The 25,136-nt window shown below is 35.6% G+C and overlaps 2 protein-coding genes across 3 annotated transcripts in view; one reads left to right on the top strand and one right to left on the bottom strand.

Moving 5' to 3' along the window:
- Window positions 1–1,494: 1,494 nt before the first annotated feature.
- Window positions 1,495–24,802, bottom strand: LOC144968269 (uncharacterized). Of its 2 annotated transcripts, none has more exons than XM_078906468.1 (4): window positions 24,742–24,802; window positions 18,578–19,102; window positions 7,475–7,553; window positions 1,495–3,815 (listed from the first exon to the last, which is right to left on the bottom strand). In XM_078906468.1, exons 2-4 carry the CDS (start codon window positions 18,956–18,958, stop codon window positions 3,577–3,579), a joined length of 699 nt encoding a protein of 232 aa, XP_078762594.1. In that variant the 5' UTR covers window positions 18,959–19,102; window positions 24,742–24,802; the 3' UTR covers window positions 1,495–3,576. The 2 variants fall into 2 exon arrangements, with proteins under 2 accessions (XP_078762594.1, XP_078762587.1); XM_078906461.1 differs by having other exon boundaries at window positions 24,530–24,782.
- Window positions 24,797–25,136, top strand: part of LOC144968277 (cyclin-dependent kinase inhibitor 3-like) — a 29,673-nt gene continuing 29,333 nt past the window's right edge. Inside the window, exon 1 of the mRNA XM_078906513.1 lies at window positions 24,797–24,814. The gene's annotated coding sequence lies outside the window, so the exon portion shown is untranslated. The remainder of the gene's footprint in view (window positions 24,815–25,136) is intronic.

Below are 25,136 nucleotides of genomic sequence, written 5' to 3'. Positions count from 1 at the left end.
CATTCTCGACTTGAAGCACTCAATAGTATGAGCACTTCTGGTAAAGACCTTGAGAGAATTCCAGATTGATGGTGCTCTGCTGCAAAGTAAAATGCATGTTCCGAGAATTTTGTTTTAGACTGACATGCTTCTTTCTAAAGTGGTGTGTCGTGAGGAGGGAGAGCCCTTGGTGTCCTGTAGTTCAATTTTATGTCATTAGGTATTGTGGTGCTAAGCCATGAATATATTTGAAAATAAGTCATACCTAAAGAGCTGTTTTTTATTTTTTATTTTTAAGGGTTTTACAGCGCTTGCAACACATATAGTTCATATCAGTGCCAATAAAAAGGAAGAAAATGAGATAGTAAAAGAGTTCTATAATAAATAAAAAGTAAGACAAAAGGGGAACTGGTTCAAATAGAGAACAGGTGTAGATTCCAAGAGCAACTATCAAAGTACTTAGTTTGAGATCACCTAAATCTCATCCTGGGCACAAACACAAGCTCCTCACTAAGAAGAGGAACACACTCAAATGTTGACAAATCGTAAATATGTTAAACAAAAATAGTACAGTGCATAACTGTTAACAAGACAAAAAATATCATCTTCTAAAATTCTAACTATACATTTGAGAGTTTCCCTCCCAGCCAGAGCAAGGGCAAAACCAAGTAATCTCTTTCCATGACAAAGATAAAAATAGAAAGCTGAAAGCTGGGTGGGGTTCCTGATCTCCCATAGTGGGCAGGCGGGTACATACTGTGTCTTCTATCCCCTTATATCTGTTTTCAAGCATGCTTTCTGTCTTTGTCTTGGAATGAGATTACTTGGTTTTGTCCTGGCCATGGCTGGAGTCCTAGCTGGGAGGGAAACAGTCAAATGCATAGTTATTGTTTTGGGAGATGATATTTTTTTCCTTGTAAATCCTCTCCTGTTCTGTTATGTATTAATATATTTGTTATTTTGAATTTATAATGTAAGCATTTGAGTGTATTCCTCTTTGTTGGATTTTGTGCTTGTGCCCGGATGAGACTTATAGGTGATCTCAAACCAAGTACATTGGTGGTATGCTCTTGGAATCTACATCTGATCTCTATTTATTCCCAGTTCCCATATGTCTTACTTTTTCATGGGTGCTTTAATTGTAATTCTAGAACTTTTTGCTTTCCCATTTTCTTCCTTTTTACTGGCGCTGATATAACCTAAATGTGTTGCAAGCGCCGTAAAACCCTTAAAAACAACAACAAAATATGGAAAGCATGTTGGAAAACATAAAGGGGGATAGAAGACACAGTAAGTGCCTCCCTGCCTTCAATGGAAGGTCAGGATCTCCACCCAGTATCTGGCCAGTGTCAGGACAAAACCAAGTAAACTCATTCCAAGACAAAAACAGAAAGCATGTTGGAAAACATATATAGGGGGAATTTAAGACGCAGGAAGTGCCTCCCTGCCCACTATGGGAGGTCATGAACCCCACCAAGCCTAAAGAGTTGAAATAAAGAATTTAACACGTGTTCGCATATTTAGATATGATTTTAATCTCCAAGGCTAAATAATGATGATAATAATAACAATACTACTACATCAATGATGATGAAGATGAAAAGTATAATAACAATAATGAAGATGATGATGAATTTATGTAATTTAAATATTAAATAATAATGATAACAACAACAATACCAATATACATCAATTGTATTATAACAAATTTCATTACTGTTTATTTTGTTTGTTTATAGGGGCTTTATGGCACTTGCGACACTTTTAGGTCGTTTCAGCGCCAGTAAAATGGAAGATGTTTGGAGAAAAAAATTGTGGATCTGAATCTGAAGTTAAAGCATATATAAGAAAAAGTAAGATAAAAAGGGAACTGGATATATAGGGAATAGAAGATTCCATGAGCAAACCATGTGCATGCTTATTTTGAAATTAGCTAAAAGCCCCAGGGCCAGGGAAAGAACTGAGCAATCTCAATCCACAACAAAGACAGAGAGCAACATGGAAAGGTGAAATGGGAAAACAGATATCAGGGATAGAAGACACTACAAGTGACCGCTCCGCCCACCATAGGATGGTCAGACGACCCCCACCTAAATTTCAGTATTGTACGCAATAATAATTACATGATAATTTAAATGAAATAGCCTAAAGGGTGTTTTGTTTTGTTCTGATACTGGTAGGTACACAAAGAAAAACAAACTCGAATTTTGAATGTTTCTTGGAAATACATAACGAGTCGTTAAGTCTCTGTCTCATATGATACATGACATCTACATTTTGTAACCCTATGCAGTGCCCTGCCAATAGAGCAATACCCACATCTGTGCCTAATGAAGATATGGGGGGACTCACTTGTGACATGATACGACAATTGGACAGATTTAAGGACAAGAGATCTTTTCCACAATTTTTCAATATTCGTATGTCCACTTTCACTCACTTGATAAAAAAACAAAAACTCACGCACACACAAAAGAAAAGAAAAACAACTCACGCACAACCCCCCCCCCCCCCCCCCCCCCCCCAAAAAAAAAAACCCCAAAAAACTGAGCATTATTATAACACAATATCCATCAAATGTACTCAAATCAGTTTGCAAGGGCTCCCTTGCCAACAGCAACACTTAGCAAACAGAATGAGACATGACGCCCGTTATCTGACAGATACAATGATATAAACAGCCAGGTACTCATTTTACACCAGAGTACAGTGAGAGAATGTGAGTAAGGAGCCTGCTCCAAGGAATCAACTATGCAATACTCAGCAGAGTTGGATTCAAACCTTAGACCTTACGGTCCAAAGGCGAGTATCATATCACAAAACCACATAATGTAGCCAAGTTTCATTCAGCACATAATGTCAGTGTTTCATCCTCAAAAATAATAAAATGAATAAATAATAAAATTCCCTTTAGCCATTCCCAATGGGAAATTAGTCTTTCTATTCTATTGTAGTGTCGCAATGAGAGCTACGCTGAGGTGACTTGCTCAAGGTCTTAGAGCGTAGCAGGTAGTCGAACTTGATATTTTAAAATTTTATTTTAAGGGTTTTAAGGCACTTGCAACACATTCAAGCCATTTCAGCGCCAGTAAAAAGGAAGATAATGGGATAGTCAAATATTCTAAATTACAATTGAAAGCACATGAGAAAAAGTAAGATATAGGATAATGGCTCAAATAGGGAATAGATGTAGACCCAAGAGAGCACCGTCAGTGTTCTGAGTTTGTGATACCTAAAAGTCTCTTCCAGGCACAAACAAAGAGGAATACATCAAATGTTTACAAACCATTATGGATACTCGGAACAAAACATTTTCTAACTCATTTAGGGAGAGATTGCAAAGTGTGGACACACATGGCAATGGTTCAGATAATGTGTCGACAATGTTGATTAAAAATAACTCCCTGGACATGACTGAAATCAGTGTCTCCATATTGTGTCCAAATGAGATGCATTTGCCACTCGATGGCTCTTTTTGAATTGAGCATGCTGCCTCTAAACTTCCATCTAGGCTCTATGCATAGTATAACAAGTGTGAGAATGCTGTCAGGATGAGCTGTGAATGTTGAAAACTATATAATAAAAAACAAAAGCATCTCAAGAATCAGGAAATTCAGCAATCCAATCCTCCTCTTGCTTTTTTGTTCTGTTCACTGATATAGTGTTAGAACTTTGGCTACTTTGACAAAGTTTGACTGATTCTGGTTGGGAAGATCCGATTTGTTGTGAGATGACGTTATTCCACTGGTCTTCTGACATGTTTTTTGCCCAATCAGGAACATTCTCTAATGGAAGGGAGAACCCTGACATCGCTTTTATGATATTCTTTTCTTCCGCTGAAAGATTTTAAGAAGATATAATAGTTATAATAAGATGTATAAAAATAAATAAGTTGAATTGTTCTCACGATACTTATGATTTATAATCAAAATAGGAGACACATGGATAGTCATAATACTTAAACCTTTTTCATGTCAATTGTTTCTGAATTCTACTATATTCTACAAACAATTTCTGCTCAATTGTTATCATATTTAATTTATCTGCTTTATTCATATTTTTCTTCTTGAACAAAAATATCGAGTTAAAAAATTATAGATAAAAACTATTGCAGAATTAAAGCCAATGGAAGGCTGCCCGGATGGGTTGAAGGGAAAATTACTAAAAGAATGTGCCCATCAGCTGTCCCCTATTTTTACACATATTTTTAACATGTCCATCCAATGTGTTTCAATCTCTGCAGTTTGGAAAACTTCAAAATTATTCCTGTTCTAAAAAAAGAAAGAATTGAATCAATGAACGATCTCAGACCTATTGCACTGACTTCAGTTGTCATGAAATCTTTAGACGAACTTGTCCTCATTAAAATCAGGAATCAGTTTAAGCCATTGAGTGATAATCATCAATGTGCTTACAAACTGGGACATAGCGTAGAAGTTGCCATTCTGCTGTTTACTAACAACATCTTCAGCCATCTAGATCACTTAAGGAGCTATTGCAGATTTGCTTTTCAGAGATTTTTCTTCAGTGTTTAATACAATGCAACCTCACTTGGTTGTTAAAAAAATTTACCAGTCTTAATTTTAAACAGTATATTACTGCTTGGGTGCTCAAATTTGTTACTGAGAGAGCACAGTATGTTCAATTAGGACAAGACGTGTCTTCCTACATAACTACAAATATTGGTGCTGCTCAAGGTTGTGTATTGTCCCCTGTATTATTTACGATATACATGAATGTCTCCTCCAACATGATAAGTGTTGCTGTTGGTCAGGGACCCCATGTAAAGCGCTTTGAGCATGTTTAGTGGATATCGGGCTATATAAAAGCTCTTTTTTATTTTCAATGACTGTAGAAGTTGTTTTTTGTTTTTGTTTTTAAGAGTTTTACGGCGCTTGCAACACATTAAATGTCATATCAGTGCCAGTAAAAAGGAAGAAATGCGATAGTAAAATGTTCTAGAATTACAATTAGAGCATCCAAGAAAAAGTAAGACAAAGGGGACTTGGTTCAAATAGGAAACCAATGTAGATTCCAAGAGCACACTATCAAAGTACTTAGTTTGAGATCACTTAAAAGTCTCATCTGTACACAAGCACAGGTCCCCACTAACAGGAACACACTCAAATGTTTACAAATCGTATATAATACGTAAACAAAACATAATACAGTGCATAACAGAGAGATGATGATTTACAAGGAAAAAAATATCATCTCCCAAAACTAACCATACATTCAACTGTTTCCCTCTCAGCCAGGGTATCTGGCCAGGACCAGGACAAAACCAAGAAATCTCATTCCAAGACAAAGATAGAGAGCATGTTGGAAAACAGATACAGAGGGATAGAAGACACAGTAAGTGCCTCCCTGCCCACTATGGGAGGTCAGGAACCCAACCCAGGACCGTAGAAGTCAAGACCCGAGTGTACCTTTAATAAAGTTTGCAGATGACACCGCTCTTCAAGGCTTTATTACAAATGGCAACGAAGTAGCTTATAGACAAGAAATTGATAGATTGGTGATACCCATCACCTAGAGCTTAGATAAGCAAGACAAAGGAGCTAGTAATTGACTTTAGTAAAAAGTGAAGGAGCCAATAGAACCGTTAAAATTAAAGGACCAATTAGTCCAGCAAATTCCTCACTACAACGAATGATGACAGGCTCAAGAGGGACGAACACACGAAAATAATTAAATATAAGACGTGTTGACGTACATATTTTTTGTCAAACTTTCTCACTTTAGAATTGATAAAACCCTCTGCACATTATTATATAAAGCAGTAATTGAACGTGTCTTGTTGTTTTCATAACAGTTTGGGGAGACAATTGCTCAGCAGTGGAAAAGAACAAAATAAATTTAATTATTAAAAAATATGTTAAATACTACATAAGCAATGTAAATCTTATATATGAGATTTTTTGTATGAGTAAAATAACTAAAATACTAAAAGACCAGCACCATCCACTAAGACCATCTGTTATTATGTCAGGAAGGAGTGGTCGCCCCTTCTCTATCTCAACTAGTCTAAGACAGAAGGATACTTAAAATCCTTTCTGCTGTCCAGTGTTGGGCTTTTTAACATCAAGCAATAATCATTTTTTAAAGACCTAATAATGTAAATATTAACTTATTAATTTATGTTTTCTAGAAATACTTACATTGGCAATTTTAACTATTTAACAGTCTTGAAATTATTAATACGAATAATATATAAAGTACACCTCTGGCTGTGAAACCACTCCTTATATAGATATATTATGACATAGTTTTATTATCTATTTATTTTATTTACTATGTAAATTATAACACGTCTATACACTTTTTTGGGATGCAATAAAGAATTATCATTATTATTATTATTACTATTATTATTATTATTATTATTATTATTATTATTATTATTATTATTATTATTATTATTATTATTATTATTATTATTATCGCAATGCCTGAGAGCTGATTTACAAGAAAACAAAAGCATTATCTACCACATAAAAATGCATCAAACTGTTTTGTTTTGGGGGGGGGGGGGGGTTTGTCGTTTTCTTTTTCATGTCAATCCAGGACCCATAAAAGATAGAATGGTTTCATTCCATAACAAGAACAGAGTGTCACAAGAATGAGACGACACATACCAAAGACCTCAACGTCAATTTGATGAGGGGTCAAATCTTGTTACACGCAAGTTTTCATTGAATGTAAAGATGTTATTAGTTACACAATATTGATTATTTCCCCCCTTGAATCAGTAATCTTAAAAGAGAACCCTGCCAGTCCCCAACAGGTCAATGGGTCATTGCACTGGGATTAACCTTTATTTGTTTGTTTTTGTTTTTAACCGTTTTACTGCGCTTGCAACACATTTAGGTTATATCAGTACCAGTAAAAAGGAAGAATATGGGATAGTAAAAATTTCAAGAATTACAATTATGGCACCCAAGAAAGAGTAAGACAAAGGGGAATTGTTTCAAATAGGGAACAGATTTAGATTCCAAGTGTATAACATGAGTGTACTTGGTCTGAGATCACCTAAATGTCCCACCTTGACACAAGCACATGTCCCCAAGAGGAATACACTCAAATGTTTACAAATCATATATATGTGTAAATAAAAAAGAATACAGTGCATAACAGAGAAATGATTTACAAGACAAAAAATATCATCTCCCAAAAATCTAACTATACATTTGACTGTTTCCCTCACAGGGCCAGGACAAAACCAAGTAATCTCATTCCAAGGCAAAGACAGAAAGAATGTTGGGAAACAGAGGATAGAAGGGATAGAAGGCACAATAACAATATGGGAGGTCATGAACCCCACCCAGAACCTTTATTTACAAACATGATGATAACCAAGGATTGAGCAGTCTCAAACTTTTTTGTTGTTGTTATTAATCATAACACTTTACAAAAATACTTAAAGGTCATAATTTGGAAGATAGAATCAGAAAATATCATCGTGCAAATGACGATACAGACAACCAAAATTTACCTGTATCTAATGCTGAACTTTGCTCTAGTCTCCTCTTATTCCACAACAAATCTTTACTATCCAATGGAATGTCAGGAACCTAAATAAAAACAAGAAGAAAATTACATGTATTACAGTTTCTGGGAAGTTTGTTTAAGGGCGAAGAGAGTTGTTGAACATAGCAGCTATTGTTGGTGTTTAGACTAAGGTCTTTGATAATCTTGCTTAAATATATATAGATCTGTTGTCATTGTTGTGTTCACATATGTCTCGAGAAGAGCATTCCAGTCTGTGACGGTGCTGGTGCAAATGAATACTTGATGAAGGTGTTATTAGTTTACAGATTGGTGTTTTTGAGTGAGTTTTTCTTTGAATGCAAGAATTTAGTTATTCTTTTTTAACAGCCAGGTCCTCATTTTACACTGGAGTAAGGTGAGAAAATGTGAGTAAAGAGTCTTTTCCAAGGACTCAACTATGTGCTGAGCGAGGCTCAAATACAGGACCTTCTGATTGAAAAGCGTGTCATACCACAAGACCATAGAGCCGCACAAATAGTTATATGCCTAGTTGTTCTGGTGAGATGGCGGCCAATTTATTTGTAATTTTGAAAACAAGAGAAAATTGTCTCTCTTGTAATGGAGTCAGTCCAAGCTGTGTTATCATGTCTCTGACACTGTCATGGGGGCTGTAGTCAGTGCAGACAAATCTTATTCCTATTGCTTTTATGTGTTAGTCCCAAACTGTACTGAAATAATCAAGATTGATCTTAACAGTGTAATGTATGTTTCTTGCAGGTTTGCATGGCAATACCTGATGTTCCTTTTAATGAACCATAGGTTGGAATTTGCTTTATTTGTTACTTTGTTGACATTTCAGGTTTGCATTGAATAATGATGCCTCACTCATATGGATTATCTGCAACTTATTACATTGTGTGATTGTTTAGTGTGTAGATGGATTGTCATGGTCTCAAGTGAGTAAAGAGCTACTCGACTATGCATAAAGATATATGTAGAATGAGGCCCCAGAATTTACTAGTCACTATAAATGAAAAACAATTAACGATTTGTTTACAATGAAATAAAAATAATGATGAAATTTAATTAAAAGAGATAAACAGTGATCGTGGTAGTTACAAATAGAGATATGAATATTTTACGTAACTTATGATAATATTTCAGGTTCATAAGTTTACGTTTCCAGGCAGTTGCTGGGCTTGGATGATCTATTCCTCTGATAACAGGATCGGACTCGTAAAATTCCACTTCCAGGCAATTGGTAAGAGGTTATTGTGTAGTCCTTTGACAGCGGGCTTGGGTTTGATCCTTGAAGATTATACAATCAAAGTTAAAAGCTCCGGCGTCTTAATGGTGTAGATATAATATCTACAAAGTCCCAAAAGATAAAAATCTTCCAGTATATATATATAGGAATAGAGCGACTGGCCGTCTGGCATAGATTGTGGAGAGAAAGTGAGTGTCGAATGTTAGACCTATCAGCTTTTATAATAAGTGGCTACGTGACAGAATGTAGAACGAAAAGTATTCACTAATTAGAAATTAATTCGAGGGAAGGCTATAAAAGGAAAGACGATCTAATATTAGAAGGTAAAGTTTATCTAAGCCTACCGAAATATAACTGGAGTGAGATGAATTCAGTTCTTAATAAAATAAAATTTAATAAGATAATTGTGAACAACCTTTACTGTGACACCCCCACCCACGTTTAAAATATACTCTTTAACCATTATGGGAAAGATAGATTTTACAAACGGAAGTAAATTTACTATCATGATACTCTAGCATTAATCCATTGTTATGATTTGTGCTACCATTAAATTATTTATTAACTAGACATGGAAATGTTTATATTAACGTAGGTATATGAATGGGTGACAATAACAATGAAAGATTGTGATTACAAATCATTGTGATAAACAATAGTGATGGCAATGTGATTACAAATCATTATGATAAACAATAGTGATGGCAATGAAGCATGATTTAAGTCGATGATATGAAGGTAATTTACTGAATGAAATGAATGAAAATGTAAATGGAATATTGACATTTCAATTATTAATCATAAATGAGTGAAAATTCATAACAATAATAGTAAAGAGAAGATTTCCCAAATCATGAATGGGTATGGTATATATATCCAAACAATACTCAATGTTACATTAAGTTGGGTCATCATGTTTACAAATAAAATTATCGAGATTGTGCGTTCTGATTTGGCATAATTTGCGAGGTAACTAACAGTATGCATGGGAGGTTAAGTTATACCCTTCTCACGTGTTTACACTAATCGAGAAAGTAGGTCGGCGTGAATATTTTCACAGCCTGGTATGTGAGAGATACTGAAAGTGTAATTTTGCAAAAATAGACTCCACCTTAGTACTCTACTATTATTCATTTTGTTATTTCTTATGTACGTGAGTGGTTTATGGTCGTTTCGACCACAAACTCTTTTAGCAGTAGATATCTGCTGAATGTCTTTAAAGCAAAGACGATGGCCAGTCCTTCACGCTCTATTACAGAGTATCGTGATTCTCTGTCCAATAATTTTCTGCTTGCATATAAGCAAGGCATTAGAGTTCCCTCATGTTCCTGTAATAGTACACCTGCGATGCCCTTATCAGACGCGTCAGTTCTTACAACAAATTCTTTTGATATGTCGGGTAATTTAAGAATTGGTTCTGAACAGAGTAATGCCTTTAATTGTTTAAAGCTATTCTGACACGCTTCTGTCCAAACAATTTTGTTCGGTGACCCATTCTTTGTCAGATTTGTTAGCGGTGTCGCGATGTGCGCGAAGTTGTAAATGTATTTCCTGTAAAAATTTAGGAGCCCAAGTACTTTGCGTACTTCTTTTTTTGTCTTAGGTGGTTGCAATTGTGCGATTTTTGTTTGTTTTTCTGTCTCGGGTGTCTGTGTCCCATGACCAACGGTATGATTGATCCTGCATTTGAAGCTTCGATATTAGTAAACATAGGTTGCGACACTGTGTCTCTATCAAAATATCTTTTTAGCATATTTGCATGGAATGTCTTTGTTGTGTTGTTAATTTTAATCTCGTAATTAACATTAGATTTTACTGCTGTTATTTTGAATGGTCCTTTCCATGTAGCTAAAAGTTTACTCGAGTCATCGGGTAAGAGTATTAACACTTTGTCACCAATCTCAAATTTTCTTGATTTGCTTTTGCGATCAGAGTATTCCTTGTATTTCTCTGCTTTTTTAGTGACGGATTCCTGTGCTAGCTTACACGTGTCCTCTATTCTGTCTTTCAGGTTTCTTACATATTCGTAAGCAAACATAATTTCGTTATTGTCCTCCTCATTCCCTTTACAAATGTCGGCTACTATATTGATCGGGCCGCGAGGTGATCGTCCATACATCAACTCAAATGGGGAGTAGCCTGTAGATTCTTGGGGTATTTTTCTATATGCAAATAGGATTGCTGGTAAGTATCTGTCCCAATCATCTGGTTTTTCTGCTGACACTTTTCTTAACATATTCTTTAGAGTGCCATTAAATCTTTCACAAAGACCATTTGCTTGGGGGTGGTAGGGAGTTGTGAATGAGTGTTGGATTCCCATGAGTTTCATGGTTTCATGCATCATATGTGATGTAAATTGGGGTCCATTGTCCGACAGTATCTCATTTGGTATGCCTATTCTAGTAAAAATTGTCATCAATGTTTCAGCTATGTGATCCGATGTAGTTGATTTCAATGCTATCGCTTCTGGCCACCTGGTTGCGTAATCGACTAGTGTTAGTATGTGTGTATGGTTTCTATCTGATTTTGTTAAAGGGCCTATAATGTCAATTGCAACTTTTTGAAAAACTTTTTCAATAACTGGGGTTGTCTCTAATGGCAATCTCGGTATTCTGCCTTTGGCGACTCTTCTTTGGCATGTGTCACAAGATTTCACATATTCTCGGACGTCTTTAGTAATTCCAGGCCATGTGAAATTCTCGGATATTCTCTTCAATGTGGAAGAGCTCCCAAGATGTCCAGAAGTTATTGAATCGTGCGCTATTCCAAGGATTTTGTTTCTGTAAATACTCGGCGTGACCAGTTGTTTAGCTATTTTGTTTCTTTTCCTATGTAACCTGAACAGAATATCTTTTTCAATGATGTATTCAACTTTTGATTTCGTCCCTTTGTTTGCGATATTGAAATATGAAGTTAAAGTCGGGTCCTTTTTCTGTTCTTCAATGAACCTGTTCCTGTCAAATTGTTGTGGTTCAAGAGAAATAGTCATTGGCTTCTCTGTTGTCTTAGTCATCTTTCTTGTTTCTGCTAGACAAGCTGTTTCTTGGGTTAATGACCATTCTTTTACATCTGTTGGGTTGTCTTTAAGACCTTTTATATTGCCAACAATAACATCAGCGACGGGGTTTGGAAGTATACAGCATTCCACTATTCCTGTATAGTATGGGGTTTCTATGTACACATTAGCTGTTTCAAAGGTTTCGACTGTGCCACTGAATGTGATGCATTGTACCGTTTTTCCAGTTTTGTCTTCGTCATTGATCAAAGATGCTTTTATTCCTACTGTACTGCATCCTGTGTCTCTCAATATTTTGCAATCAGTTCCATTAGCTTTGCCTTCACAAAAAAAGAGCGATCCTGACTTGTGAGTTTGTGTTAAAAGTGACATACCTTTCACGCAATACACATTTATATTTTCTCCTGACATTACTCGTGTCTGATTATTTACACTTGTTTGGAGTGATGCATTTGCAGTTTCTTTTGGATATCCCACGATTTTGTAACATTTGTCTGCTGTGTGGCCTTTCATTCCACAATATTGACATTTAATTATAGATTTGTTGGTTTTCTTATACTCAGTATTATTGTCAGTGCTATTTCTTGTTTTGTTTTGATAGGGTCGGCTATGGTCTCTATTGAACTGTTTGTTCCATGGTTTGTTACTATAATCATCTTGTTTCACTTGCGTGTTCCGAGTGATTGATCGGCTCGTTCTATTTGAGTACTGAACTTTAGGTGTACCTGGACTCTGAGCAGCAGCAGCGTAGTATGGTTCCTTCAATGTTCTGCTAAGGGGTGTCAATGGATGTGCGCTGTTAAAGTTTTCTGCGTAGATTTTTAATTTGTCCAAGTTTTCTGGCTTTCTCTCTTTAAAGAATGCGACTAAATCTGGGTTGCAAGCTTGATAGATTCGATTCTTCAGCGTGAGATAGTAAAGGCCTGCAAAGTCGTCTTGTTTTACGTTTGCCAACTCAAGCCACCGATTTAGAAATTGAGTAATTCGGTTCACGAATGTATTAAAGTCTTCTCCACTTTCCGGTTTTGCAGTGTGAAACCTTTCCTGGTAACCATCTTCCGTTAATCTAAATCTTTTTAGTAGAGCGTCTTTAATTTTACCATAATCATCTGCATCTTCAGTTGTTAAGGTATAGAAAACTTTTAGCGGTTCTCCAGATAAGCAGTTAATCAAGGCTGTGGCCCATTTGCTTTCTGGCCAACGATAACCTTTAGCCTGAACTTCGAATCGGTGTAAGAAGGATTCTAGGCAGTCTGAGCGTTCATCGTATGTTGGCATGCGTGGAAGTTTCACGAAAAATTCATCACTATTATTATGTTTTCTTTCATGACCGGTTTTTGTTTTTTCAATTTCCAGCATCATTTGGGTCCTTTTGGTTTCTTCTTCTGCTAAAGCTATTTGTCTTTTTAGTTCCCTTTCTTGGACTCTTTCTTCTCGTTCTTCTCTACGTATTCTTTCTTCATTTTCTTCTCTACGAATTCTTTCTTCATTTTCTTCTCTAAGAATTCTCTCTTCTTTTTCTTCTTTTATTTTCTCTTCGCACCATGAAAATATCCTTTCCTGGGGTATTTCTAAGTCCTTTGCGAGACTTAAGTATCTTTTATATGCTTCCATTTTTGCAATAAATTAGTTACGATGTTTTATATATATTATATTGACAGGATACTGTTACTGACTGTTTTATTTATTTACACTTACTGGAATGAACTGTTCTATTTTTAGAAATCTCTCTCTCTTATTTCAACTTATTATGTATGTTGAATTTGATGCCTTTTATCGTTATATCTTATAAAGCAATGTGGAGTTATTATGACTTGTGTCAATAACAATGTGTCAATCGCGTGTACTCTAAACTATGTTACTACGAAAAATGTATCACCAATGTGTGTGACTCGTCGTTAGTTTGTGTACAATTATTCGCAATGACGCTAATATACTAGAGTGTGATAACAATAATAGGATGCCAAAATAATCCCAAGTTATCTATCACTAAATATAACACGATGGCAAGTAGACTCCTTTTATTATTATTTAGTTTTTTAAAGACTCACTTTTCAGAACATAATATATAAGTGGTTTTCTGTAACAGTAGTATGCCAAAAATGTATTTGAAACAAATCACTATGCAAAACAAATCACGATGTCTATAGTTACTATGTGATGCCCAACTCATGTAAAAGAGAATAATGAAGGATATATTTACCAACTCAGTTCGTGGCTGGGACCTCTCTCTTGTTCAATGGTTGTTCAACAATTGTAATTAGGCATTGAAGAGTGTTTAACAGTGATGTCTGAAATACAAAACAATAAAATATCATAAGATTTACAATAGTTACAAAATGTGTTCACAACACTGAGTGATTGGATGATAGGTGAATGAATCGTTATGGAATGTAAACATATTGAAAACAATTCATGAATGAGGCAAACAACAAAATGAAATGAGTGATATAATAACAAAGTGGACAAGGAATGAATGAATGAATGAAAAACTGAGTGAATAAATGAATGAATGAATGGATAATGTATGAATGAAAGAATGAAGGGAGGAATTAATGTATGAATGATTGGATAAATGAGTGAATAAACGAATGAATGGATGAATGAATGAATGAATGAATGAATAAATAAATGAATGAACAATGAATGAATGAATGATTTATAAATGAATAAATGGATGAAGGAATGAATCAATAAAATGCTATTCAATTTGAATGAAAGAATGAATGGATAAATTGCTATTCCATTTAAATGAAGAAATGAAAAAGAAAAAAAAATTAATCCTGTAAATAGGGAGTTCAATTAAAATATGATCAAGTGGGGCAATTAAGAGTTTTACAATTTAAACTTTAAAGTTAGATGAAATAGATATAAGTAACTAAATAAATTCAATTCTTTATATGTGTCCCCTCCAAAATGTCATGGTCTCAAGTGAGTAAAGAGCTACTCGACTATGCATAAAGATATATGTAGAATGAGGCCCCAGAATTTACTAGTCACTATAAATGAAAAACAATTAACGATTTGTTTACAATGAAATAAAAATAATGATGAAATTTAATTAAAAGAGATAAACAGTGATCGTGGTAGTTACAAATAGAGATATGAATATTTTACGTAACTTATGATAATATTTCAGGTTCATAAGTTTACGTTTCCAGGCAGTTGCTGGGCTTGGATGATCTATTCCTCTGATAACAGGATCGGACTCGTAAAATTCCACTTCCAGGCAATTGGTAAGAGGTTATTGTGTAGTCCTTTGACAGCGGGCTTGGGTTTGATCCTTGAAGATTATACAATCAAAGTTAAAAGCTCCGGCGTCTTAATGGTGTAGATATAATATCTACAAAGTCCCAAAAGATAAAAATCTTCCAGTATATATATATAGGAATAGAGCGACTGGCCGTCTGGCATAGATTGTGGAGAGAAAGTGAGTGTCGAATGTTAGACCTATCAGCTTTTATAATAAGTGGCTACGTGACAGAATGTAGAACGAAAAGTATTCACTAATTAGAAATTAATTCGAGGGAAGGCTATAAAAGGAAAGACGATCTAATATTAGAAGGTAAAGTTTATCTAAGCCTACCGAAATATAACTGGAGTGAGATGAATTCAGTTCTTAATAAAATAAAATTTAATAAGATAATTGTGAACAACCTTTACTGTGACACCCCCCACCCACGTTTAAAATATACTCTTTAACCATTATGGGAAAGATAGATTTTACAAACGGAAGTAAATTTACTATCATGATACTCTAGCATTAATCCATTGTTATGATTTGTGCTACCATTAAATTATTTATTAACTAGACATGGAAATGTTTATATTAACGTAGGTATATGAATGGGTGACAATAACAATGAAAGATTGTGATTACAAATCATTGTGATAAACAATAGTGATGGCAATGTGATTACAAATCATTATGATAAACAATAGTGATGGCAATGAAGCATGATTTAAGTCGATGATATGAAGGTAATTTACTGAATGAAATGAATGAAAATGTAAATGGAATATTGACATTTCAATTATTAATCATAAATGAGTGAAAATTCATAACAATAATAGTAAAGAGAAGATTTCCCAAATCATGAATGGGTATGGTATATATATCCAAACAATACTCAATGTTACATTAAGTTGGGTCATCATGTTTACAAATAAAATTATCGAGATTGTGCGTTCTGATTTGGCATAATTTGCGAGGTAACTAACAGTATGCATGGGAGGTTAAGTTATACCCTTCTCACGTGTTTACACTAATCGAGAAAGTAGGTCGGCGTGAATATTTTCACAGCCTGGTATGTGAGAGATACTGAAAGTGTAATTTTGCAAAAATAGACTCCACCTTAGTACTCTACTATTATTCATTTTGTTATTTCTTATGTACGTGAGTGGTTTATGGTCGTTTCGACCACAAACTCTTTTAGCAGTAGATATCTGCTGAATGTCTTTAAAGCAAAGACGATGGCCAGTCCTTCACGCTCTATTACAGAGTATCGTGATTCTCTGTCCAATAATTTTCTGCTTGCATATAAGCAAGGCATTAGAGTTCCCTCATGTTCCTGTAATAGTACACCTGCGATGCCCTTATCAGACGCGTCAGTTCTTACAACAAATTCTTTTGATATGTCGGGTAATTTAAGAATTGGTTCTGAACAGAGTAATGCCTTTAATTGTTTAAAGCTATTCTGACACGCTTCTGTCCAAACAATTTTGTTCGTGACCCATTCTTTGTCAGATTTGTTAGCGGTGTCGCGATGTGCGCGAAGTTGTAAATGTATTTCCTGTAAAAATTTAGGAGCCCAAGTACTTTGCGTACTTCTTTTTTTGTCTTAGGTGGTTGCAATTGTGCGATTTTTGTTTGTTTTTCTGTCTCGGGTGTCTGTGTCCCATGACCAACGGTATGATTGATCCTGCATTTGAAGCTTCGATATTAGTAAACATAGGTTGCGACACTGTGTCTCTATCAAAATATCTTTTTAGCATATTTGCATGGAATGTCTTTGTTGTGTTGTTAATTTTAATCTCGTAATTAACATTAGATTTTACTGCTGTTATTTTGAATGGTCCTTTCCATGTAGCTAAAAGTTTACTCGAGTCATCGGGTAAGAGTATTAACACTTTGTCACCAATCTCAAATTTTCTTGATTTGCTTTTGCGATCAGAGTATTCCTTGTATTTCTCTGCTTTTTTAGTGACGGATTCCTGTGCTAGCTTACACGTGTCCTCTATTCTGTCTTTCAGGTTTCTTACATATTCGTAAGCAAACATAAGCTAATAGTAAAGACAGTTATTTGCAAAAAGTCTTGTTTGAGATTCAGCAGCTTGTGACAGAGGAAGAGCAACGGACCTGGAACTGTCTCCAATGGTATTCCCAACTCAGCTTGACAGGAATATGATGATAAACCTCAAATGATAATTTGTGTAGTTTGCATTCAAATGATTTTAGCAATTTGAGGATATTACAGTTTATATCATAACTTTCTAAGGTATAGAGGAGATTTTTGTGTGGGACTGTGTCAAATGACTTGCTAAAGTCTATGATGTTCAGATCAGTTTGTACATTGTTCCTGAAAAATTTCATATGCTTGTGCATTATAATGATTAATTGGCTTTCACACGAATGACCGCTTCTGAACCTATATTGTAGAGGGTGATTAAAAAAGAATATAGCAAAACTACCATGCAATATTTTTTTTAAAAAGAAAAACAATAGAAAGCACTAGCTTGGACCCATGTGTAGTACATACCTTTAAGGTTTTACATCATGTTTTATAAATGCTCAATATGGCCACTATCGATCAAATCTCAGACCTACTTATCGTGTTTCATACACACCATTTCAGATTACCAGTCATACTCGCTAACATTACACTACAGAGATTATGTGATAGGGCATACAACCTAACTTTGTGAAGAAATCATAAAATCGTCCCTACTATCTGGTAACCTTTGTGGTGCTATAGTAGCACATCTGACTGGAAATAAGGTCTGAGATTCAATACCCAATCAAGGCAGACTGATTTTTTCTTGTATTTTTCTTTCTATTTTGTCTGGCACTATAAATATAAATCTCTAAATTCTAATTATTCAACAAATTAACATTGGCATTTTTCTCAGACGATTTGGCAATTGTTATGACTAATTTGACATTTTCACAAAATAGACAAACCTAAGAAAAGGTTTCTGGGAATAAAATTCCACCTTTGCATTACTACCTTAATGTTACTGTTCATGAGTGAAGGTGGACATTAAAGGAAGATTCAGATACTGGACATGTATAATAGTAAAAGCTTTGATTATTCACATACATGTCTGTCAATACAAGGTTTGATTACTCCCTGACTTATGCTTCTACACTCAATGGACAGAGGGCTCTGAGCGCAATACAATAGATGTTTATAAAATACATGCGAAATCCAACCATCCATCTACTTATCCATACATATATAGTAGGAACACAAAAATATGATCACATACATACATACATACATACTTCAATGGACAGCACGTGTCTGATGCAAACATACATATACATACAAACATACTTACATAGATACATAACATACACACCTTTTCAGAATAATGCATTTTTATAGCGCCTCACAGTTATCATGTCCTGGCTCTTTACATCATAGAAACTGACCAAATCAACAAATTCATAACAACACATAATAAGTGTACATTCTTAAAATTCCTTAATTAAAGATAAACCTTACAGAACAACTCAAGACATTTTCTGTTCCTTCAAAAATCTTACTCTTTTATCATTTAAAATTTTGAGATATTAAAAGTAATAAGATTTTGCAACTTACCTGCATATAAGAAGGGACTTTGCCATCAGGAAATTTGGCCAAAAATTCAGGATGAAGTGAAGTGCTAGATGCCACCACAGTAGGTGCTAATACTCCGCCTTCAGATTGAATAACTTCTTCAGGCAAATGACCAGCTACAATACCGGTAGTGTCAATTGTTTCTGGCTCATTGTCATTGTCTCTGTCATCATCACTATCATCAGCGCCTGGCTCTTGGGGCAAGAGCGTGTAGCCAGCAGTATCAGGATAATTCTCATCATTTTCATCACTAGAGTCAGAACCAAATGAAACTGGAGCCATGTTTCCACTAGAGAAATTATCCAAGTCCTCATCATCTCTGGGAGGTGGTTTCTCCTGGTTATCCTCAGGTATAGGTGCCATCGTCGACCTCCCAAATACCTTCAACTTAAAAGCCTTTTTTATCACTCTCTGCTCTTTGTTTCAGTGTGATTATTGACAGACGTGTTTGAAAATGAGACAGCTGATAGTCAGTGATTAATCACAGATGCCTGTTGCAACTTCACGCTTTTTAATTGGACATAGAGGCAAGAAAATAGATAGGTAATGTTAATAAAATATTTTTAAAATGACCCAAACAACAAATCAGTCAAGGGGTGCTAGCCTACAAACAGTGCAACCTCTGGATAATGACACCCCCTGTGTAGCAACATTGACCTCTGGTCCCGATTATTTTCCTCTGTGATATTAGTAATAAAAAACCCAAAATAGAGACAAACCCATGTTTAGCTACATCATAGCAATAATCAGCAGTTGACACAGATGCTTGATACAAACAATCTAGCCGAAAACTTCTGACCAACTAGCAAATAAAAGCTCCTCTTTTCTTTTCAATGATACATCCTACTAATGAAAAAGAGTTTTGTCATTAGTTTTCCCATAGGATTTAGTGTCGGGAGTATTTTTGTAGTGAATGTTATGAAAACAACCTTTTGGAACAGACTCAAATGTATCGATGAAAAAATGTGTAGGAAACAGTGTCAGACACACTTTTTTTCTCGGGACTTTATCTTATACCAGTGCCTATTCCTTAACTTATCACTTTCATATTGTCTTTACAGTAGCCTGTGACGAGTTGACTGAGCACTATTACAATGACAATGCACATCAGAGAGAGAAAGTGTAATTAGTAAACCCTTTGTCAACAGGAAAAACATACATTCTTCTGTAGTTGGGACGTATCTTATCACAGGCACTGGTCTGCGCCTTGTATTCTTATACTCACAGGTCTCACAACGGAATAACGACACCCCTGGATGACAACATAATTTTCCAGTCCTGGGCCATGTCATTATCCAGAGGTCGTGTAAATTATATGCATTATTATTGATGTGGATGGCCTAGACAAATGGGTAAGATGTCTGTCTCAGAAGACTTGACAAAAACGAAACTGTGGGTTCAATTTCCATGTGCGCCACATAAAATAAAAAGATAAATGTCCCACTTTTTTCCTTTTTCATTTTCAAATTCTTTTATGTGTTCTCTATAAAATGTTGCAAATGGCAATATTCATTCCTCCCCCTCCCCCTCCCACTCTTTTTTAATGTTAAATAATTTTTATAAATAAATTTTGAAAATTTCGCTCAGAAACAAAACAAACAATCAGAGGCAAAAATAAATAAATCATTAATAAATAAATAATCTCACTCAGATTCACGGAAGAAATTATCAGATAAAAGAAAATGCAAAAAAGGAGTCGCTCAAAATCAAAACATTTAATCAAAAATAAAGCAGAAGGAATAAGAGAGAGAGAGAGAGAGAGAGAGAGAGAGAGAGAGAGAGAGAGAGAGAGAGAGAGAGAGAGAGAGAGAGAGAGAGAGAGAGAGAGAGAGAGAGAATAGCTTGCTCAAAAACAGAACAATAAATAATCACCATGGCCGAAAAAAAAGGTGTAAATAATTAAATTTAACAAAAAAAATAAACATAATTAAAAAATACCAAAACAAACAAAAAAACGCTCAGAAACAGAACAAAAATGGAAGGCATACAAAAATAAAATTTATAAATAATAAAAGATTTTTTTTTGTTTGTTTGTTGCTTTAGGTCTCTTCCAACACAAATGAGGTTATATGAGAGACCGCTGAAACAAAAAAACAAGCAATCTAACAAAAATAGTACAAATGTAAATCAAAATCATAACCTAAAGATATCATAAGCTAAATTATAAATAACCAAGAACAAACAGGCAGAAGATTTACAGAAAAAAAAAAATATCCCCTGTCAAAAATACAATCACAAACCAAAGAAGCAGGATAGGCTAGTAAAGAGAAGAAGAAACGACATCACTATCGGATCGTACACCCATGCGAACATCATAGATATATGATTCAAGGGTGATGCTCCCATCCAACCACCCGCAAATAATAAAAGAGAGAAGAGAGAGAGAGAAGAGAGAGAGAGAGAGAGAGAGAGAGAGAGAGAGAGAGAGAGAGAGAGAGAGAGAGAGAGAGAGAGAGAAAGAGAGAGAGAGAGAGAGAGATAGAGAGATACACCTCCCTCAGAAACAGAGTAGAGAATCAGAAAACAAAAGAACAAAAATTATATATTAAAAAGCGTTCTAAGAAACAGAAGTTATCACTCAGAGAAAAAAACAAACAATAATAATTATTATAAAAAAACATCTTCTAAAAAAATAGAACAAATGACAAGAGATGGTCCACTCCGTGTGGAGTAATCTTATCAATGTTCTGGCAACCATGTTTCCACTTTGGCATTAAAAAAAAGTTTTCTTTTACTTTTACTTCTTCCTGAGAAGTCAGGGAGCATTTAAAAAAAGTATATTTATATAATTGGGAAGAGGGTGGGGGTTGGATTACCAATCCCAAGTCATATTTTCACTATAATTGACAGGTATCAAAACTCTGAGAATCTTCCAAAATTTGAGATCATCCAACGTAAAGGATAAGTGGCTTATGAAATACCTGATATAAATATAATATTAGAAAATATTGTGTTTTCATTTCAAATTCCATGCTCTCCCTCTCTGAGCTAATTTATGTGTACAAAATCAAGCGGTGCTAAGCGCGGTGTGTGATTGGATGGGTGACAGTGATCATGGAAATTTCTGGCCCCGATATTGTGCCCTTGGATAAGGCATTTTGCACATATTACCCTTCTCGACCCATGTGTGAATGAGTACGCCCCCCTTGGCAAAAGTCATCATTATGTTTTAGCTTTTAACTTTGTGTGTAGCACAAAAATTGAAGTAAAGAAAGAAAGACGGTATAACTACAAAAAAGCTGACTTTGATAAACTGAGAAAGTGTGTGAATGACAGCAATTTACTTGCCAAAATTCAGGATAAGGATGCAAATGATACATGGAACTGCATCAAAAAGACTGTAGAAACTGCAACTGAGGAATGTATTCCTAAAAGTGGATCAGGGCCTGCAGGCAAACGCAAGACACCTGTCTGGTGGAGTGAGATGGCTATGTCTAAGTTACGTAATAAGAAACAGACATACAAGAAATACTTGGGAACACTAGAAACAGAAAGACTGGCTAGCCTACACAAGAGCCAGGAACCAAGCAAAAGCGGCGTGCCGGAAAGCAGTTCTAGACTATGAAAAGTCTATAGCGCAAGATGCGAAAAATAATCCAAAGGCATTCTTCTCCTATGCTAAGAGTAAGATGAAAGTGCAAGAAGGCCTAGCCGACCTCAAGGACAGTGACGGTAAACTTGTGTCAGCTGACAAAGATAAGGCAAACCTCCTCAATACATTTTTCTGTAGTGTATTCACAAACGAGAGAGTGGGGGATATTCCTGATTGTGAAAAATCTGAAGTTGACTCTTCTCTTAGTGACATTATATTCACTTGTAAATATGTGTGGAATAAGCTTAAAAATGTAGGCTCCTCGAAATCCTCTGGCCCTGATGGGATACACCCATGTGTACTAAAAGAACTGGCAGAACAGCAAGCAGAACCCTTAGCAGAGTTGTTCAACAAGTCACTTAGGGAAGGGAAGCTGCCCAGCATCTGGAAAGATGCAAATGTAACTCCACTTTTTAAAAAGGGTGAGAAGAGCAAAGCAAGTAACTATCGTCCGGTATCATTAACGTGTGTGATTTGCAAAATAATGGAATCCGTGATTAGGGACAAAGTAGTCAAATACTTAATGGAACAAAAGTTGCTGTCTGAGTATCAACACTGTTTTATATCAAAACGCTCATGTACCACTAATTTGTTAGCTGCTCTCGACTCTTGGACTAGGTATTTGGACAGTGGTATACCTGTTGATGCAGTGTACCTTGATTTCGCCAAAGCATTTGACAGTGTTCCACATAAACGCCTTATTAAGAAACTTGGATCATATGGCATCAGTTCATGTTTGCTAGCTTGGATCTCAGATTTCCTGATTGGGAGAAGACAGCGTGTTAGGGTGAACGGCAGTTTTTCGGACTGGGCACCAGTATCGAGTGGTGTTCCGCAGGGAAGCTGCCTTGGTCCAGTTTTGTTTGTAATATTTATTAACGATCTTCCAGACGTTGTGGACTCTCGGTGCCAAATGTATGCAGATGACACTAAGGTGTTCTCTAGAGTAGACAAGGAAGAGTTCATAACTCAGCTCCAAAGTGATCTTGACAGCTTGGTACAGTGGGCTGATAAATGGCAGCTTAGGTTTAATGCAGACAAGTGCCATGTCTTGCACTTGGGATATAGAAACCCGCACCATCAGTACACAATGAGAAATCATGACTCTAGCGAGACTGTCATACTTCAGCCTACTGGAGAGGAAAAAGATTTAGGTGTGTTAGTAGATCAGGAACTGAAGTTCTCTAAGCACATAGAAACCCAAGTAAATAAAGCAAACAGAATCGTTGACCTCATTAGGAGGTCGTTCACTCATCTTGATAGAGATAACATGAGACAATTGTTCACTGCACTTGTACGTCCCCACTTGGAATTTGGCAATGTAGCATGAGCACCACGACTACAGAAAAACAAAGACCTCATAGAAAGTGTTCTAAGACGCGCAACTCGGGTCATTCCGGGATTCAAAGATCTAGAATACACAGAAAGACTGAAAAAGATAAGAATACCTAGCATGCAGTATAGGAGAGACAGAGGAGACCTAATTGAAGCGTACAAATACACACATAATTTATACTCTGTAAGCACGAGCCCTCTAAATCTTGATTCCACCAGCACCACCAGAGGACACAGATTCAAACTCTCCAAAGAAAGGTGTTCTCTAAACCTTAGGCAGAACTTTTTCTCAGTTAGGGTAGTCGACAAATGGAACCGCCTGCCTGCAACAGTTGTCGACGCCCCTTCATTGCAGGCATTCAAGTGCCGTCTTGATGCTCATTGTGAAACAGAAAAATACTGTTTGTAAAGTGAAATTCAGACACCTCCTTCCACTATGTGGCATGCCCAGTTTTGAGAGACTTGAATTATATACGTTCACGGATGCACAAGAGCAGATAAAAGGCTGTAAAAGCCTACATAAATCTGGACTTATATCATATCATATCAGTACCTGGCTAAAGGTAGTGAAGGATACTTTATGAGAATTACTACAAAAAGTACGCGACACATGCAACTTGTACTGTATGAAATGGAATATGGTACCATGTGAACTGCTGGGGGGGGGGGGGGGGATATGAAATTTAAACATTGTTCATTGTTATTGTTAATTGCATTGAGCAATGATCATATCTTTTACTGATTTATTGCATCAGTCTGTCTCTGTCTTTAATCTTAATCACCGCGACTCACTGTCTAGACAGCCTAACAGGGGATTATTGACAGACGCTTGGCAGATTAAATATCAATAAACAGAAAGGCTTTACATTTCTACATCTCTAGACTCTAGACACACTCTTCTATTCTTATGTTCTATCTTTATCCGATAGACGTCTAGTCTTAGATCTAAGCAGATATGATTACAGATATGGATGATTATGATTATGTGATTATGATTATGGCCTTGCCTATGATTATGATGATGGTCACAGTCACAGTCACAGTAATTCAGTAACACTATTAATATTAATCAAACACAGACAATCGATGGCGATTCACTTTGTAATCAAGATTTAACACATCAGTTGATGATCATCACGATAATGAACACATCTAAATGGAAAAATTAAGCAAAATATGAACATTTTCGGTTAATCTCTAATTTAATCTTCTTAGTCACCTATTCACGAATCAAAGGAAGAAGACAACAAATCCACTGCCAATTTTTTCGTATTTCGTTCACTAGTAATAGGGTTGCCAGATTATTTTTCAACAAAATGCCAGGGGAAGACTCAAAAAATGCCAAAACACTCCAAAAAATGCCAAAGTCTGTTGACTCCCACCCCCACTAAGAAAACTACTCACTTTTGATAGACAATTTACTATCATATCCTGGTGGCTTGCGTGTTTTCTTTTCTTTTTCTTTTTTTTTTTTTTAATTATACTAAATTTCCTGTTGGGGTAATTTTTTACCTACTGACTACTAAGTGAAGTGCTAAACCACTACACCACGGTTGGATTTTAAGAATGAAAAAGAAATACATTAACATGAAAGGTAAATACGTAAACAGTTAA

The sequence above is a fragment of the Berghia stephanieae genome, chromosome 1 (assembly GCF_034508935.2).
Source record: "Berghia stephanieae isolate SIO BIC M18660-M18661 chromosome 1, UCSD_Bste_1.3, whole genome shotgun sequence".
In the NCBI taxonomy this organism is placed as follows: Eukaryota; Metazoa; Mollusca; class Gastropoda; order Nudibranchia; family Aeolidiidae; genus Berghia; species Berghia stephanieae.
This window is presented reverse-complemented; position numbering and strand designations above follow the sequence as displayed.